The sequence below is a fragment of the Anastrepha obliqua genome, chromosome 3, assembly GCF_027943255.1.
Source record: "Anastrepha obliqua isolate idAnaObli1 chromosome 3, idAnaObli1_1.0, whole genome shotgun sequence".
Taxonomy (NCBI): Eukaryota; Metazoa; Arthropoda; class Insecta; order Diptera; family Tephritidae; genus Anastrepha; species Anastrepha obliqua.
Window position 1 is genome coordinate 121,374,494 of NC_072894.1, and position 17,139 is coordinate 121,391,632.

General features: G+C 37.5%; 1 protein-coding gene across 1 annotated transcript in view; it reads left to right on the forward strand.

Annotated features, from left to right (window-relative positions):
• The first annotated feature begins 2,472 nt into the window (after positions 1–2,472).
• LOC129242743 (probable cytochrome P450 305a1) overlaps positions 2,473–17,139 on the forward strand; it is a 28,097-nt gene continuing 13,430 nt past the window's right edge. The window contains exon 1 of the mRNA XM_054879548.1: positions 2,473–2,799. Within this exon, the coding sequence (XP_054735523.1) occupies positions 2,706–2,799 (94 nt within the window). The 5' untranslated portion in view covers positions 2,473–2,705. The remainder of the gene's footprint in view (positions 2,800–17,139) is intronic.

Genomic DNA, 17,139 nt, shown 5'->3' on the forward strand with positions numbered 1-17,139 from the left:
CATCCAATATTCCGATATTTATGCAAAATACAACAATAGTTTTGAAGACTTCTCGGATAGTTTATATGCAGGATTTGAGACATCAACTGCATGCACGTTGGACTGGACTTAGCAATCATTAAAGGGGGAACCTGGTTTATAAGGTCAAAAAAATCAATTTTTTTTTCGTTTTAAGCGATTCCTAATATAATATATTTCAGAATATTCACACAAAGTTACAGAGCCTAATTCTCAATATTTCCGTAGATACAAAGCCAAAGGTAGGCGAGCGTTAGGTAGTTACGCTGTGACCGGACAGTTATAGTACAAACTTTATCTTCTTTTCTCGACTTTTCATTTTTATGATTTCTTTGAATTGGCGTACATGAATGAAAAAAACTAATGAACCTTTTGAATTGAATCATAGCTTGTTCCCTTCAGTATTAAATTCTCTTCTATTTGAACTAACAAAATAGATAAAAAAAAAATTTTCAAGATTTTTATACCAAGCTGAAGTGAATTTTTTTTTTTATAGAAAGGCATTTTTTTCTTTAAAACCTCCAAAAAGTTGAAATTTTGGAATTTCTCTCAGTTTTCTTAGTTCATCTAGAATAAAAAATCATGATAATTAGAAATCCATTTGAATTTTTTGCTTTAGATAATAATTACGAGCTTTATCTTGTACGCCAGTTGGAAACTCCAGCGTTGCAGCGCTCTACTAATTTCTATGTTAAACATTTTTTTTAAACATTTTGAACTTATTTTAACCAGTAATTGTTGTACTGTTTTATTGTTTTATACTTTCTAAATGTTCATTAAAAGATAGAAAAAACTTTGCAGTGCTAAATTAATTTTTTCCTTAAAAAGAGGTTGTCTGTAAAGTCGGTTTACTGACGATAGTTTAACGTGATAACGTCATAAGAAAATACTGATTGAATGGTTGCATTTTTCAAAAGAAAATTTTAATTTTATTTGTTTGATAGATGTTTTGTATGGATATAGAGAATGAGTTAACATTAACATAACATAACATAACATAACATAACATAACATAACATAACATAACATAACATAACATAACATAACATAACATAACATAACATAACATAACATAACATAACATAACATAACATAACATAACATAACATAACATAACATAACATAACATAACATAACATAACATAACATAACATAACATAACATAACATAACATAACATAACATAACATAACATAACATAACATAACATAACATAACATAACATAACATAACATAACATAACATAACATAACATAACATAACATAACATAACATAACATAACATAACATAACATAACATAACATAACATAATATAACATAACATAACATAACATAACATAACACATCATATCATATCATAACATAACATAACATGCTGTTCAAGCAAGGTAACGACGCATGAGCAAGATAACGACGCATTTTTTGGTGCGTGCAGCCGGCTACATAGAATTATGAGACGTTATCACGTCAAAAAATAATAATAACATTAAAACAACAGGTATTATTAACAAACTTGGTTTTATTTTAAATTCTTCAAGTACACATATACGCTCACTTAAGTAGGAGAGAGCAAGATGTTGAACGTTGCCGTTCGTTTGCTTTGTTTGCTTTGTCGTTCGTTCCGCGCTTTCGCTTGCAGTTCATTCAAGGTACCGACAAATGAGCAAGGTAACGGCAATGAGCAAGGTAACGACAAATGAGCAAGGTAACGACACATTTTTTCGTGCGTGCAGCCTGTTAAATCGAATTATAAGACATTATCACGTCAAAAAAAAAATCGCAAAGAGATGCAATTTTTAGACCTCATAAACCAGGCTCCCCCCTTAAAATGACTTAGGCGAGTCTTTTTACAATTCGCTTACAGCAAATCGTTCACATTTTGTTATTCGCATGCGCATGAATCTGAACTAAACGGACTTAGACAAGACGATTAGGTTTTTGTGTTCACTTACTTAGTTTGCTTTCTTGTCAAATACCCTCGTAATGGTTGTTGAGCAGTTTATATATTTATATTAACGCAATTGTTGTCCCAATTGCTATTGTTATTGTTATTATTGTCTTTTCTTGACCTCACTTGCCCACAAAGCCTACCTTTGGCTATGCCCAAGACCTTTCTTATCCAATCTGATACCTACCCAAAACCAGAAGCCACTTCATATCTATTCTTCAAATACTTAATGCACATGACGTATGGTATTCTAAACACAATGCCATAATAGATAAACACAACAACAATTACGCCAAAACTTAAACAGCGTATGCGGAGTGTGCCGAAGTGTGCGACCGGCATACACAAATCGCCGGTATTGGAGCAAACAAAAGGCAAGTAAAAAAAAACCAAACCCGCATAAAATTTTATACAACGAAATTATCGAACTGTTCGTTGAGCGCTACAACTTGATAGTCCACAACAGCAGGCCGGTAGCATTCAGTTTTAGCTGAGTTATCGGTGCGACAAGACGTCATCCACGACAAAACACGGGTAGCTGCTGCTGGCGGAGCAATTCGAAACGCACATGTACGCGTAGATATGAAACCACAATAAATAATAGTTTTTGAAGTTTAAAATAATAAATTAAATCATTGATTGTTGGTGATAAGTTAAAAGTGGTCGAGAAAAAACTTCTACAGAATTCAACTACCGGATAGAAAAAGTATTTTTCGTGAGGATATTTCAAATTTGAACGATGAGTGCAGTGCTCTTCCTGATCAGCACTGTGTTGGGCTATGTGCTGTACCATCTGATCCAATCAATGAAACGACCTCCAAATTTTCCTCCAGGTAAGAAACGGTGACTAGTGGTTTAGTGACTTTTATTCTTCAAACTCGCATTTGCACTATGAGCTCAGTATTCAGTGGGAATTTAGTTATGAAAACTTTTTAATTCAGTTCAGCTCAGTAAAATGTTATATTCAAACCTGGTTTAACAGGCTAGAATTTCCACAAAAATACTCGCTCTATTTGTAAGAGCAAGATTTGTTAAGCTTAGGGTAAATATTTTGATTGGTTGAAACTATTCTTTTAATCCCTTGTTGTTGTGGGTATTGACCTTACCAAGTCGCACCTAGATGCGCACCAGTGTTGTATTAAGTATTTCCATGAAGCATGGGTTCAGGGCAAAGAAATAATTGTGCTAGATGAGTTCGCTCAATTGGTCACGTAAATGGCTTCCTTATGCCACACCTTTGGCTTAGGTTTGGTTCATGTGTTAATGTCTATATATAAAAGTTAGAGTTTAGCATTTATATAAATATTATTGGCGCGTACATCCTTTGTTGAGTGTTTGATCGAGCGACCTCACCGATTTGTGGTGGGCGTCATGATGTTGTCCCCTTCATGGAAGAAGTTTTCTGCCATAACTGGATTGCAGATGGTTTTCTTATGAGAAGTTTTTTTCATGGCAGAAATTCACTCGGAAGTTTAACAGGAAAAAGCATTTCTGTCATTTGGTGTTTTATGCGCGCTGTGGGTTTCGAACACGGGCGCTTCATCAAAACCCTAAGAATCAAATGGCTAGGTCATATCATGAGAATGGACCCAACGAGAGCTCAACGAAAAATAATTGACGCTAGCACATTTGAGACGAAAGCAAAAGCTACACCAAGATCAAGATGGATTGACGGGTTGAAGGATGACATGAAGAAACTCAAAGTAAACAACTGGAAGGAATCTACCAAAGATCGGATTAAATCAGACATTTTGTTCAGCAGGCCAAATCTCATACAAAGCTATGGCGCACAAACGATGATGATGATGATAAATGGTTGGTCTTTGATCCGAAGGTGTTAGTTTTCTCTCCGTGAATTTCATTTATTGCCCGTAAGGCCAGCCGTTGACCTACAAATTACTTTTCGAGGCTGTTCAGATTTTAATAGTTGCCCACTAGATGATCCATATGTCCGAGGGTCAATTGTGTGAGCAGTGTTAGGTGTCTGGAGTCGAAGATATCATTTTATATAATTCTTAAAGCACATCTTCGCGTTGATCCTAGGCACATTTGTCGAGTCATACAGAGAGCAGGACAATGGCAAAGTAGGTGCTCCAAAGTACCCTTAGCATTCACATCGTTGCACCTGTTACATGCGTCTCTCTGGACTAATCCCATTTTGGCTGCTTGATGTGGGGCGAGACAGGGTCCCGTCAGTACTCCAACCAATATTTTGCGGTCTTTCCTAAGTGCTAATTCAGCTGCTTTTGTTGCGGCATAGAATTCTGCTTGAAATATATTACAGTAATGTGGAACAACATCAAGACGCACACTACAAATAGGAGGAGGAGCTCGGTCAAACACCCAAAAAGGGTATACGCGCCAATTATATATATATAATTAGAAAGTCTGAGAGGCTTTTGGAAACCAAATTGCGGACAAAAGGCAGCCGCTCCTACTCCTTCCGGCATTTTGGACTCATCTGTAAAGAAATTGCATGAATGGTATGTGGATTCTAGACCTTTCACCCATTTATTTTTCTCTGTAATGACGCTAGATTTTTTGCCAAATTTAACTCGTGCAATCACGTAGTCTGACCTTCCGTTTGAATCCAGAATGTTGCTGTGACCAAAAAGCCTCAGTGTGAATTGTTCTGACATTTTCAGTCTTACAACAGATCTTTTGGTTGAGTTTTTTACTACTAGTTGATCGGATGGCAGTTGAGAATTCTTTCTATTGTCGCTGTTTGAGTTGTGGTAATAGCGCTGGTTACACATATTTCTGCATTGCTAAAGTGTTATGTAAAGGGTAATCGGACGGCACTAACAGGCATACCATGGCTGTCACAGAAGCGTTGTTGTGATGAATGTAGAGCCTCATTCATTAGGTTAGCCCTACCAGTTAGGGGCGAACAGTAGTTAAGAACCGGCCAGCCAGTCACCATGTACACTGATCTATATCCCTTATACATAAGACCTACTTTATGCCAGGAAAAAGGCTGCTAGCTATCGAACATAAAAAACATAAGAATGTAAATTTTCCAATTATTAACCGTCGATATTAGTGTATCATCGGATCGCACGCCTAACTCGACCTATACCTTTGTAGAAGTCAAGATAAATAAATAAGATAAATAAAATAGCATCGATTTGGTAAAGAAGAGAGTGGCGATTTTCTCGTTGTGTAAGCGAGAAAGTTCAGGGAAGAATCTCTGTTAATTTTTTGCAGCTGAGCTAAAGTTATTTGATTTGTTGATCTGTTTATTTACATATGGCATAGTATATATGGCGGTCATGGAATCTTCTCCTATCTCTTTAGGAATCTTATGTCTGTGCGCCATAACCCATCACTATAGCGCAATCTATAAATGCTTTTCTACTCTCTGCGAAAGAATATGTTAGTGTAGTTTTACAAGAGACCAGTAGAGAGGGCTAAGCGAACGGAGTACGACCATTAAGTCCATTTACGATCCTTCGATGTAAATTTTATATTTTCTATAGCTCTCACGATTCTATAGCCTAGAAATCTCGAAATTTGAAAAGACCTCTCCGAAGCGTTTGTATTAAACGGTTATTCCTAGCTCCCTCGAATGATTTGTTTAACCTGGCATTGGACTATACCTTAGAGTCGATCTGGATGTGACTGCCCCCTCAATTATGGACTGAAGAGTTCTGAGTGAGGATACAGACTGGGAACTTATTGCATTAGGCTTATGTTTGAAGGTGGATATAGCAACTAACTTCAATTTGCATATGTCTGTTGAATCACTGATACCTAAGATGAGGAGGTACTCCATTTAATAACTGCCTTGATGGCAGGGGTTATAAGAACTGTTTATAGGTTCAAGTGGATTGTTGCTAAGTTTTTGGCGATTAAAGGTGTGGTAACCCCTTGGATCTTTTAGTTGTTGCACATCGCGTGATCTTGAAAAGTACTACATCGTCAATGATACTCGTTTGTATCTTGTTAAGTTGTGTTTTATCTGTGGGATGTCTTGTTGTTTGCCACTCTTTCCTTAGTCTTCTTTTCGATTTTATTGCCTGTTTCATGGGCTTTGGGATTTAAAATTAATATTTGAATGTAAATAAATTGTTTTAAAAATCATTCTTCATGGACAATGTAATCTATATCATTACATGTGTAAGTGTATAAATAAATATATGATACAAATAGGAGTTATTAACAGAAATTGCATAGTCGAATATTAAAACAAAAAATTACTTAACTTGATCCAATAACTGTATTTTCTGGATAAATTTTTTTATCGAAAATAGATGGCGAAGTAGGTTGTTTTTGTAGTTGTGAGAGAATTAAAATGACCCACAAATGTTGAGAAATGGTGCTGATGTGACGGTCCTTGGGATATAAGTGCGGGTCTTTCCGGTAACGTAGTACCGATTATAGTGCGAATGGCAAATAAGGGTTGAATAATCGACAAATTTGGAAGAATTGTTATTTATTTCATTCCAACTGCAAATTTTGCGAACATTTCACCTTTTTCCGAATCCCACCAGAGGCAAAATCTGCTAGAGAAAAGTGTGGTGAGCAAATTTTTGAAGTAGGCTACAATTGGACGCAGTAAGATTCCGACCATATTTTTCATTTTATTGCTTCTTGCGGAACATGGAACATATGCCCGTGCATCAGTTGCGCGAGCGATCTGAAGTTCGTTACACTTCGAGTGCCGGAACCTGTAAGTATCGCGAAAGTTCTGGGCAGCCCGAAAAATGCTTGCTACTTTTGTCGCTACAAAACTGATGGGAAAGTTTATACAACACCGAAAAGCTAAAGATGAAATCACTAAATGGTGTTTATTGATTAATAAAGTGATCCTGGATAAAACGTTCTTACTTTGATAACCATAAAAATGTTTCGACAAAATAGAAAAGTTTTTTGTGAAATGATGGTCCAAAAGTGGATTTTTTAATTCAAAATTAAGTAAATGAGTCTTATGTCTGAGGTATATGGAAATGTGCGCTATATGCACCCTCTGTTCCAAAGAACCGAATTTTTCACAAACAGAAAAAACCAGCGTAAATTTTGTGTAAAATATTTTTTACTATTTAATCTATATTTGTACATACTTATAGGAGTGCACGTCTCCTTGTCCAAGTTATCAAGCGAGCTATCAACATAAGTCTATTTACAATTCTAAACCGATGGAATGACTTTTTTGGATTTCCATCAGCTTAAAATAAATAAAAATAAAATTGGCACTTACACCCTTTTTGGGTGTTTGACCGAGCTCCTCCTCCTATTTATGGCGTGCCTTTTGATGGTTTTTTATGAGGAGCTTTTTCATGGCAGGAATACACTCGGAGGGTTGCCATTGCCTAGGGCGGTAGCTATTAGAAAAAACGCTGTCTATTATTTTCCATCGGCTTACAAAGACTTAAAAACTCGATCGTGATGCGATGCCTAGTTGTCTAAGGATTCCTAATTTCAATTCAGTGATTTTATCAGAAGATTTCTAATTACTATTATTGAAGTCACGAATTTATATATAAAGGATTCTAGTATTCTGTACTGCTAACACTCGAAAAATCTCCGTATGTTAAATATTTTTCTTAAATGCGATTCGATCTTCATGCGTCAAAAATCTCCATGGAAAATTCGAATAATATAATATAAAATTCGACGCAAGCATTGCTGATGTTGTTGAAGGGTAATGTTAGATGTTCTTTACATTTATAATGAAAAATTAAAAGCTGTGCTGCAATCTCGATCCATTTTGAAAAAAAAAAAATCATCAGGAGTGTTGTAAAAATGAGTTCGATGGCAAGATGAAAGCTTTAAGGAATCGTTTGAGAAGTAAATGAAATTTGTTGCGGGAATCCACGGATCAGTTCTGAACTTCAAAGGAACGGTGGTTCCCTGAAATGTTTCGCTGTAGCTGAATGAAATACTAATAATTTAGAATCATCACAGAAATTCTGATAGGGCATTCGAGATTGAATTATTGTCTTACTAACTTGAGAATATACTGCAATATAACTTGCCGGTTCTATAGGAAGAAAGATGAAACCGCCAAACAAGGGCTGACCTCGTGCCCAGCACTGATGCATAAGCGGCATGGATAAATATATTTTACCGGATGAGAAAATAAAACTCAGTAAAAAATGAATACTAAAATATATTTCGGAAGTTGGGCTTAGAGAAATACTCTGAATCGATGATGAAGGTGAGCTAGTTCTTTCAGGTCCCAGTGCTAAATCTGCTCATTGTAATGATGACAAGAAATAATCAGAATATATCAATTCATTAGCCGACCTAGCTGGCTGAAAGCCATCACATAGACCTATTGATCCTTAGTGTTTTCAGATGAAGCTAGACGTTTCTTTGTAGTAGACATCTTGTAACACGTCTGTGTCTTTTGCGAATCGAAGTAAAACTTTGGAGCTCTGTCCCCGAGAGGTATTCTAACTTTTCATATTGCAAAGCTGGTTCTAGCTAATGCAGGGCAGGAACATAGAAGGTGTTCTAGCGTTTCCCTCTCTTCTAGTTCATTGCAAAATCTGCAGCTATCGTTGTTTGTAATTCCCATCTTTTACGCGTGCGCCGCTAGCAAATTGTGGCCTATCAGCATACCTACGATAGTTCTGCTTTCTTTTCTAGCCAGAGCTAGTACGAATCGGACGTATTTATCTGCACTCTGGCATTTTCACATGATTTTCGCGGTTTTGCAAGTGGCTAGATTATTCCACCGTATTTTCATGTCCGCATAGATGTCTTTGTATACCGTATTTATAGGTTTCAGTATGTCGTTTTCTGGTTCAATTTGTCTGTAAACAGCGCTCTTGGCAATCTCATCTACAATTTCGTTTCCTACAATGCCCTTATGTCCGGGTACCCAATACATAGATATGCAACCGTCTGTCTGTGGCTAATCTCTCTATAGCTTCCCTGCTTCTTAGAACATTTTTAGATGAAATTTCATACGAATTTATTGCTTCTAACGTCTAACATTTTCAAGCCATCAGTAAATATGTTAAGAGTATTTGGGTTAGGTTTCTTTCTTTTTTTGCATCCCTCTTCTTCTATTGTTGTTCAGAATTTCTTCACCCAATTGCATTTCGGAGTCATATAGTCCGGTTGGACCCTATAACTAATGCCTATTGAGCTACGTCGAAATGTTTTACAGGTAAATTCGCCTGTCGCGCTGAGTCTTGTGGCGGATTTAGCTGCTAGGCATTCCGCCGCAAAATCAATCGGTGACAAGTTGAGTATTCTTTCAAGCGCTGCCGTTGAAGTAGTTCTCAATGCACCTGTTGTGCAGAGTGCACCAAGACGTTGAATACTTTCCATAGGCTTTTTATATATCGGGCTTCTTAGCGCAGTCCACCACACCAGAGCGCCGTATAGCAATATTGTCTTTACTATAGCTGAGTAGCACCAATACATTATAGCAGGAGATAGGCCCCATGTAACTTCCACCATCTTTCGCCATAAAAAATAAATAAATAATTGGCGCGTTCTATTCTAAAGGGTGGTTAAATTTCAAGGGCCGATGTTGAATGTGAACCACACCTAAACGTCAACGACTCCGTTGGACTTCTTTCTTTGGGATTATTTGAAAGAAAAGGTGTACGTCGATAAGCCAGCAACAATTCAAGAGCTACAGGATGAGATAATCAGCGTAATTGAGCTATACCAATATTATCACAATAAAGAGAAATTACAATAAGTTCCTAAAAAAATTGTATTTTATTTAAAATCAACACCGGCCCTTGAAACTTAACCACCCTTTAGATAAGGAACTATTTGCATTTGGTGGTCTTTGGAGGTGTGCCGCCAAGGCCGCGATGGCCATTTGGCCGATATTTTGTTCCATACGTAATAGAGCCATACCAATATTATCATAGTAAAGAGAAATTACAATAATTTCCTAAAAGAATTGTATTTTATTCAAAATCAACACCGGCCCTTGAAACTTAACCACCCTTTATTAGGTATTGGGCTGAGCTCCTCCTTCTATTTGTGATGTGCGTCTTAATGTTGTTCACAAATGGAGGGAACTAAAGTTTTAAGCCGGCTCCGAACGGCAAATGGTTTTTTATTACAAAATACACTCGGAGGGTTGCCATTGCCTGTGGTGACAGTTATTACAAAAAAATTTGCCTATCTCTTTCCATCAGCTTACAAAGACTTAGAGGTTTGCAAACACAAAATTCGCTTGATGGAAAAAATGCTGGCATCGGAATTTTTGCTGAATGACCTGTTAAAAACAGGATTCGTATATTATCGGGGTCATTTGTTCATCGCTAAAATCTGCTAAAATCGCTAAAATGAACCAAAAATAAAGATTTTTAAAGACTAGAGATTTTAAAAGCTTGTAAACTTAAACTGATAATGCAAAGCAGAATTATTGTTGCCATAATTTTTTTTAAATAATCGGGAAATTTATTTTTTGAATATGATATCCGTCATATGTCCGCCGTGGCTACAAGTTACATGGTCCATCCGATTCGTCCAATAAATCTGGAGGTATGGTGGTGCCTTGTACGAGGGGTGCCTTTTATATGTCGAGATTAGAGAACAAAAACAAATTTTAATCATCGAAAATCACTTTATTGTTTTTCAAAATATTCTCCATGAAGATCTATACACTTTTGCATGCGTTTGAACCAATTGTTGAAGCACTTTTGCCACTCTGAATGAGGTACCTCTAAAACATGCATTCTGAATGCCGCAACCGCTTCTTCAGGTGTCGAAAAACGTTGACCTCCTAGTTTGTTTTTTTACGTACGGGAATAAAAAGAAGTCATTCGGTGCCAAGTCACGACTATACGGCGGATGACCCATTAATTCGATGTTTTGGGTGCTCAAAAATGCAGTTGTTTGAGCCGATGTGTGAGAGCTCGCATTGTCCTGGTGAAGAGTGATCCGTCTTTGGCGATTGGTTTTCCTAATTTCTTGGAAGACAACTGGCAAACAAATGGTTATGTACCACTCAGAATTTACTGTTCTGCGTTGTTCTAGTGGTGCGGTTGCGACATGTCCAGTTTTTCCGAAAAAACAGGTGACCATTTGCTTGGAAGTGCTTCGTGCGCGAAAAACTTTTGTTGGATTTGGCTCATCTTGAAACACGCATACAGTCGACTGCTGTTTACTTTCGGGTTCATACGCGTAAATCCATGATTCATCACCTGCCACGATGTCATAGACGTGCTTCGAAGCCCCGCGATCGTAGTTTTTGAGCATTTCCTTCGACCAATCGACACGAGCCTTTTTTTGAGCGATTGACAAATTGTGTGGGATCCAACGCGAACAAATTTTTTTAACAGTCAAATGTTTATGCAATATTGAACGTATGCTGGTCCGACTAATGCCTAAGATTGTCTCAATCTCACGATAGGTCACATGACGATCTTGCAATATCAGTTCGCGCACAGCATCAATGGTTTTCGGAACAACAACTGATTTTGGACCTTCACGAAATTCGTCTTGGAGTGAACTACGACCACGGTTAACACCGGTCCTTGATGGAGCTTCATCGCCAAAAAATGAATTAAGTTCATCCATGCAATGTTGCTGAGTTAATCCACGTCGAGAGTTGTAAAAAATAATCGCACAAAAATGTTCACGATTTAATTCCATTTTTGGACCAGGATGAATCTTTTAAGTTACTGTAAACAACACAAATAGCGCTGGTATTTCAAAACGTTCTGAGTACGTAAAAGCCAAAAAATGACAAACTTTGCGATACAGTTGTCAGTTGCCAGATTGCAACACCAGGGTTGCCAAATCCCGAAACGTGAAAGGCACCCCTCGTATATTGCAATAAATCAATTGCTAAGCTCACTGTATGGCAATTTGCGCCATCTTGTTTGGAAATTCAGTCAGCATGCCTCGATAGGGCTCACCACTCACCGTAACGACAGCTTCTTCCTCATTTCAAAAATAAGGACCGATGACATCGGCTGTGCTCTATGAACTTAGCGAAGAGATTTTTTGTTTTAAAGAAAATTTCCACATTTTGGAAGCATTGTTCTGGCGTTAATTAATATATGTCTTGCGATTAATGATGACTTGCCAAACCTTATTGAATAGACATGTTAACAAAGTTTGTCATTCTCAGTTGCCAAAACCTAGTTATCAGTATCGATAGTTCCCATCACAGCTAAAAAAAGCAAAAGATAGAATCGGAAGTATCGTTAAAATTCATTTAGAGATTTTTTGAAAGAGAGTTTTACGGTAGTGAATGCTGGAATTCCACACGCAAGCTTGCGCACGGTAAAAATAATCATCACCTTATGCTTTTTGCAGCATTTGATGGATTTAAGCAGAAGATTTACCAGGTTTAGCATAAAAGTCAATTGCAGCGCTTTGTTTAAAACTGTTTTTTTTTGCATTTATGAAATGTTTGGTTTTTTTTGGAATAGAGGGTGTATGTATGCGCAGAATCACGTGAAAATATTAAAGTCAATTAAATACTATACAAAAGTTCGAAAAAGAATGAAAGCCATAATAATTGTAAACGGGTTTTTGTGTCAGTAAACCTTATTTTATTAAACAGCTGCATTGAGAACGCAAGAGCAGAAAAGCAGAAAAAAACACAAAAAAAAAAGTTTTAAGAAAAACAATTAAAAGCTGCCGTACGCGTGCAAAGTTTTGGGTCTCGAAATCCTTAAAATGCGTTATATCGCAACCCATTCGAAAGAGTTTAATGGCCTCGTGCCAGATATTATCCCTTCCCATTTATAAATAACTATTTCCTCTTTATTTATATGAAATTCGAAACAAATTTACAAATTCGCTATACGCTATACAAATACGCCATATGCTTTGCTGCATGCTTCCTTTTTCAACTTTGCGTCCAGATTTACATTCAGCCATGCCAACCTGGACGCATACGCATGCAAATAACTCATGCACATACGAACATACATTCACACACATATATCCATACATACATATACAAGCGTCTGTGACTCACTTTAAGGCAACTGACAACCGACAACCGACACCGATTCAAATAAAAACAAGAATAAATATTCGGTCAGTGGATACTCTGTTTACAAATTGTGCGTATTGTTGTTGTTGATGTGATAACTGATCAATGCTAGAATTCAATTTGTAGTCAGCGTGATGTATTAGAAGAAACTTTTCTATCGCCACTATACATAATTTCGATTCCAAACACGCTGCACCACGCCATACCACACCAAAGCCTGTCAATCATCATCAGTTAGGCAGTCGACTGAGAGTAGAGGTTCGTCAGAGGACGTGCTACTATATGTTGTGGCGGACGTGTTGATATGAAGACCAGGTGTTAATTAGGTTTCTACATTCGTATTTACCTATACTTGTAAATCTATGCATACATATTATAGTACATACAGATGTCACGTGCAGCCTCGTCAATTGAATATTGGTATTCCGATATGTCTGTATGGAGGTTGTGAATTCTTTTTGAAGCAAAATCGAGAGCGCTCTGGTTATTTTTTATAACTCATTCAATCCTCTGAAATTCACTGTGCATCAGCTAATTCATTGCTTTTTTACGGGCGTCTATCACTGCCTGAAACTACAAACAGCAGTCGGAAAGTCTGAATTGTTGGTAATGATAGTAAAAGTGACAGCGGTTTCATTTCGAGCCGTTACAAATGCACAATGTTGAACTCGAGACTTTTAAAGGTTAAATACAACTGTGGATATTGCACTTTTGCCTGCAATGCTCATAGATAAAGTTCTTAACAGCATTTTTCAGCCCAACATACTGGTTATCTGGGTAACTTCTGGTAAGATTTCTTCAAAAAAAACCAGTTCTTTACACGATCTCTAGTTTCTTCACAGCAATATCGGTTGCACAGTTTGTCTTCTTCTTCTTCTTGATTGGTGCGATAACCTCTTAAGCGATTTTGTCCGAGTTTAACAAAGCGCGAGGGTCGTTTCGTTCTCGTGCTAACCGGTGCCAGTTGAACACACCAAGTGAAGCCAAGTCCTTCTCCAACTGGTTTTTCCAACGCCTTCCTCTTCCTCTGCTACCACCAGATGGTAGCGCATCGAATACTCTTAGAGCCGTAGCGTTTGTGTCCATTCAGACGATATGACCCAGCCAACGTAGCCGCTAGATCTTTATTCGCGGCACTATGTCTATCTCGCCGTACAGCTCATAGAACTCATTGTTCCATCACCTAGGATATTCACCGCCGCAAACGCGCAAAGATCCGAGAATCTTCCGCAGAATCTTTTTCTCTAAGAATCCAAGGGACGACTCATCGGATGATGTCGTCGTCCAAGCTTCTGCGTCATACGTTAGCACGGGCACGATGACAGCCTTATGAATTATTAGTTTTGTTCGTCGACAGAGGACTTTACTACTCAATTGCATACTTACTGGTTCCTAGATAAACGAAGTCTATTTCAACCTAGAAATCATAACTGTTCACAGCGACGTGAACACCCATATGCGAGTGAGCCGACTGTTTGTTTAATGACATTTTGTTTTGTCCTCGTTTACCACCAGACCCAGTCGCTTTGCTTCTTTATCCAGTTTGGAAGAAGCAGAACTAACAGAGCGGTTGTTCAGGCCGATGAAGACAGTATCATCGTCGTTTTGCATAGTCGAATTAATTTTGCGGGGATACCAAATTCAAACATCGCAGCATATAGGTAACTCCTCTTCGTGCTGTCGTATGCAGCAATGCGTCAATTCTCCTTTCGTGGTTATTTTCTAAGACAGTTTGTTTTAGAGTCAATAAATTACTTGCGACGTGACACGATATTTAACATAAGACAACTAAGATCACTTCGAGCTTCGATATTACTTTTTTCGTGATTTGGGTTCACAAACCTGCGCCTCTTGCTGGCCGGCATGAACCACCAACTGCGGCCAAGTCCTTCTCCAACTAGTCTTCCTAATGCTGGAATATCCCTCGTCTTACTTTGCTACCTTATCGAACACTTTCTACGCATGTTAGGTACGACTTGACCCAACCAGAAGAACCATCTTTTTCAATATACTATGTTCATGCCACTAAAAAGCTTTCACAGCTCTTTATTTCACTGCCTGCGATAGTCTTCACCCACTAGACACAAGTGTCTACAAATCTTTACATTCTACCGAACTTTATTCGCTGCACTATGCTTATGACGCTATAAAACACTCACAGTTCATCCAATCCATTGCCTGCGTTATTCGTCGTCGACAATACCGAAAGGTATATAGATCTTCAGAATACGAAGATACGAAAAATACCACTGGATCGGGAGTGGGTTGACTATTGGCAGGATATACTTAGGCATTTCGATGTTACTAGTCCACTGATTTTAATCGATGCCTTTGCTAAGGAAAAATAAAAATTATGATATTGTGTCCCTATGTCCCAAAAAACTTCTTATTGCTTTAAGCTCGTTATATTTCAGTTTGACTTGAGCGATCACCATTCGAGTGATCAAAAATCAGATGATCAGTGTTTATCTGATACGGGGGTAACCTTTTACATTTTTCGCCCAAGAATGAAGACATAATAAAAATGATTTTATTGTTTCTCAAACTATTCTTCCTAGAAGTTAATACTCGGTCACTTCTGTATTCGCTTGAATCAATTTTCGAAGAGGTAGGTACCTCCAATACAAGCTGTTTAAAGCATTCAATAGTTTATTCAAGCGTTAAAAAACGTTGGCCTCGCATTTCCTTTTTGATGTTCGGGAACAAAAAGAAATCGTAGGAGGGCTGCTCGTATGTTAAATAATAGAAGAAGTTCCGTATAATCTTTGTCGCATGTTATCATAGCCTAGGCTGTTTGGTTATCATGGAATATCGGTAGAAGGCTCCGCTTGAAAATAATATAAAAAATTTGTTTTAGGACCATGTCAGGCCATGGCAAATTTCCAAGTACATTTCCTCCATGAAAATTCGTACGATTTGTTTCAAAAATCATCAATCAAAGGCAATTTAAACTGTGGGGGTCTCTAAAAAACTTGAGGATTAAGCTTAGTCTACACCTATCAAAGGTGTATGCCTCACTCTATTCATATTTTTCCCGTTCCCATGCAATTCGATACTCGTGGCAATTTAATGTATAAATAACTCGAATTCGAAACTATGAAATAAAACTGAAAGTTGTCCATAAATCAAAGATACGGAACATACTGATTAAGATACTGGCATAACGCTCGTAACGATACGTAATGAACGTCTATCAGAATGTTACGACAAAACAATCATGTCATTCACGCTCGGCGCTACAGATAACGCAACTTTATTTGAACTAAATAATTTTGTCATGCCTTCTTATAATACGCATAAAATACATATATGTACATTAGGCCGGGTCGATTTGTGGGGAGGCAAAAAAATCGCCCATTGCTCTGTGAAAATCATATTCTAGGGATTAAAATAAGAAACTTTGCCGAAGGAACTATACCTCTAAAACGAATTCTGATATCCTCCAATTTGGGTGGAACTTTTTAGTTTCTTTTCTCATGTAAAGGCCAAAAATGGTGATATTTTCAAATGATTGTATGAGGAACCCCCCAGGTGAGTTTCAGGGAGTGTGCCACTGGCCTGGGTGGATCGGCCGTCCAAAGTTAGTGGGCGTCGGTCATACATTTGGACTCGATTGGAGCACTCTAAATGGTTCAAAGTGGGATTTTTCGTTCGACCCAAATTGGGGGACATCAGAATTCGTTTTAGAGGTATGGTTCCTTCGGCAAAGATTCTTATTTTGATCCCTAGAATACGATTTTCACAGAGCAATGAGCGATTCTTAAATCGACCCGCCCTAATGTACATACAATTTTACTTGTTTACCATCTTCTCCTTACTCACTCACTTTACTCACGGTTGAGGCCATGCAGAAGCTTGCGCATTTTGTCGTATCGCTACTAGGCTCTGCTGGTGGTTGGTGATTTCGATAGAATCAGTTGTTGAGCTGACGTCATTTTGGAGATTTTTTACTGTTTGTTTCCTTTCCATTCTCTTACATTAACCAAACTTAGAAGTTTTGTTCTCAAAATTTCGTTATTTTGATACTTTTCAAAGAGTTTTCTGGGAGAGATAATCTAAAATGCCGTTACGCCGAAAATAATATCAAAATTCAATATCATGGGTAATCTTTTGCTCTATAAATCTTGATACATACATATATAACATATGAGCTGAAAAATCCTGCGACTAACACGATTTTTTTTCTCTTCTTCTTTCAAAAATAGCTTTATTCATCAACGTAATTTCCATCAAGAACAAC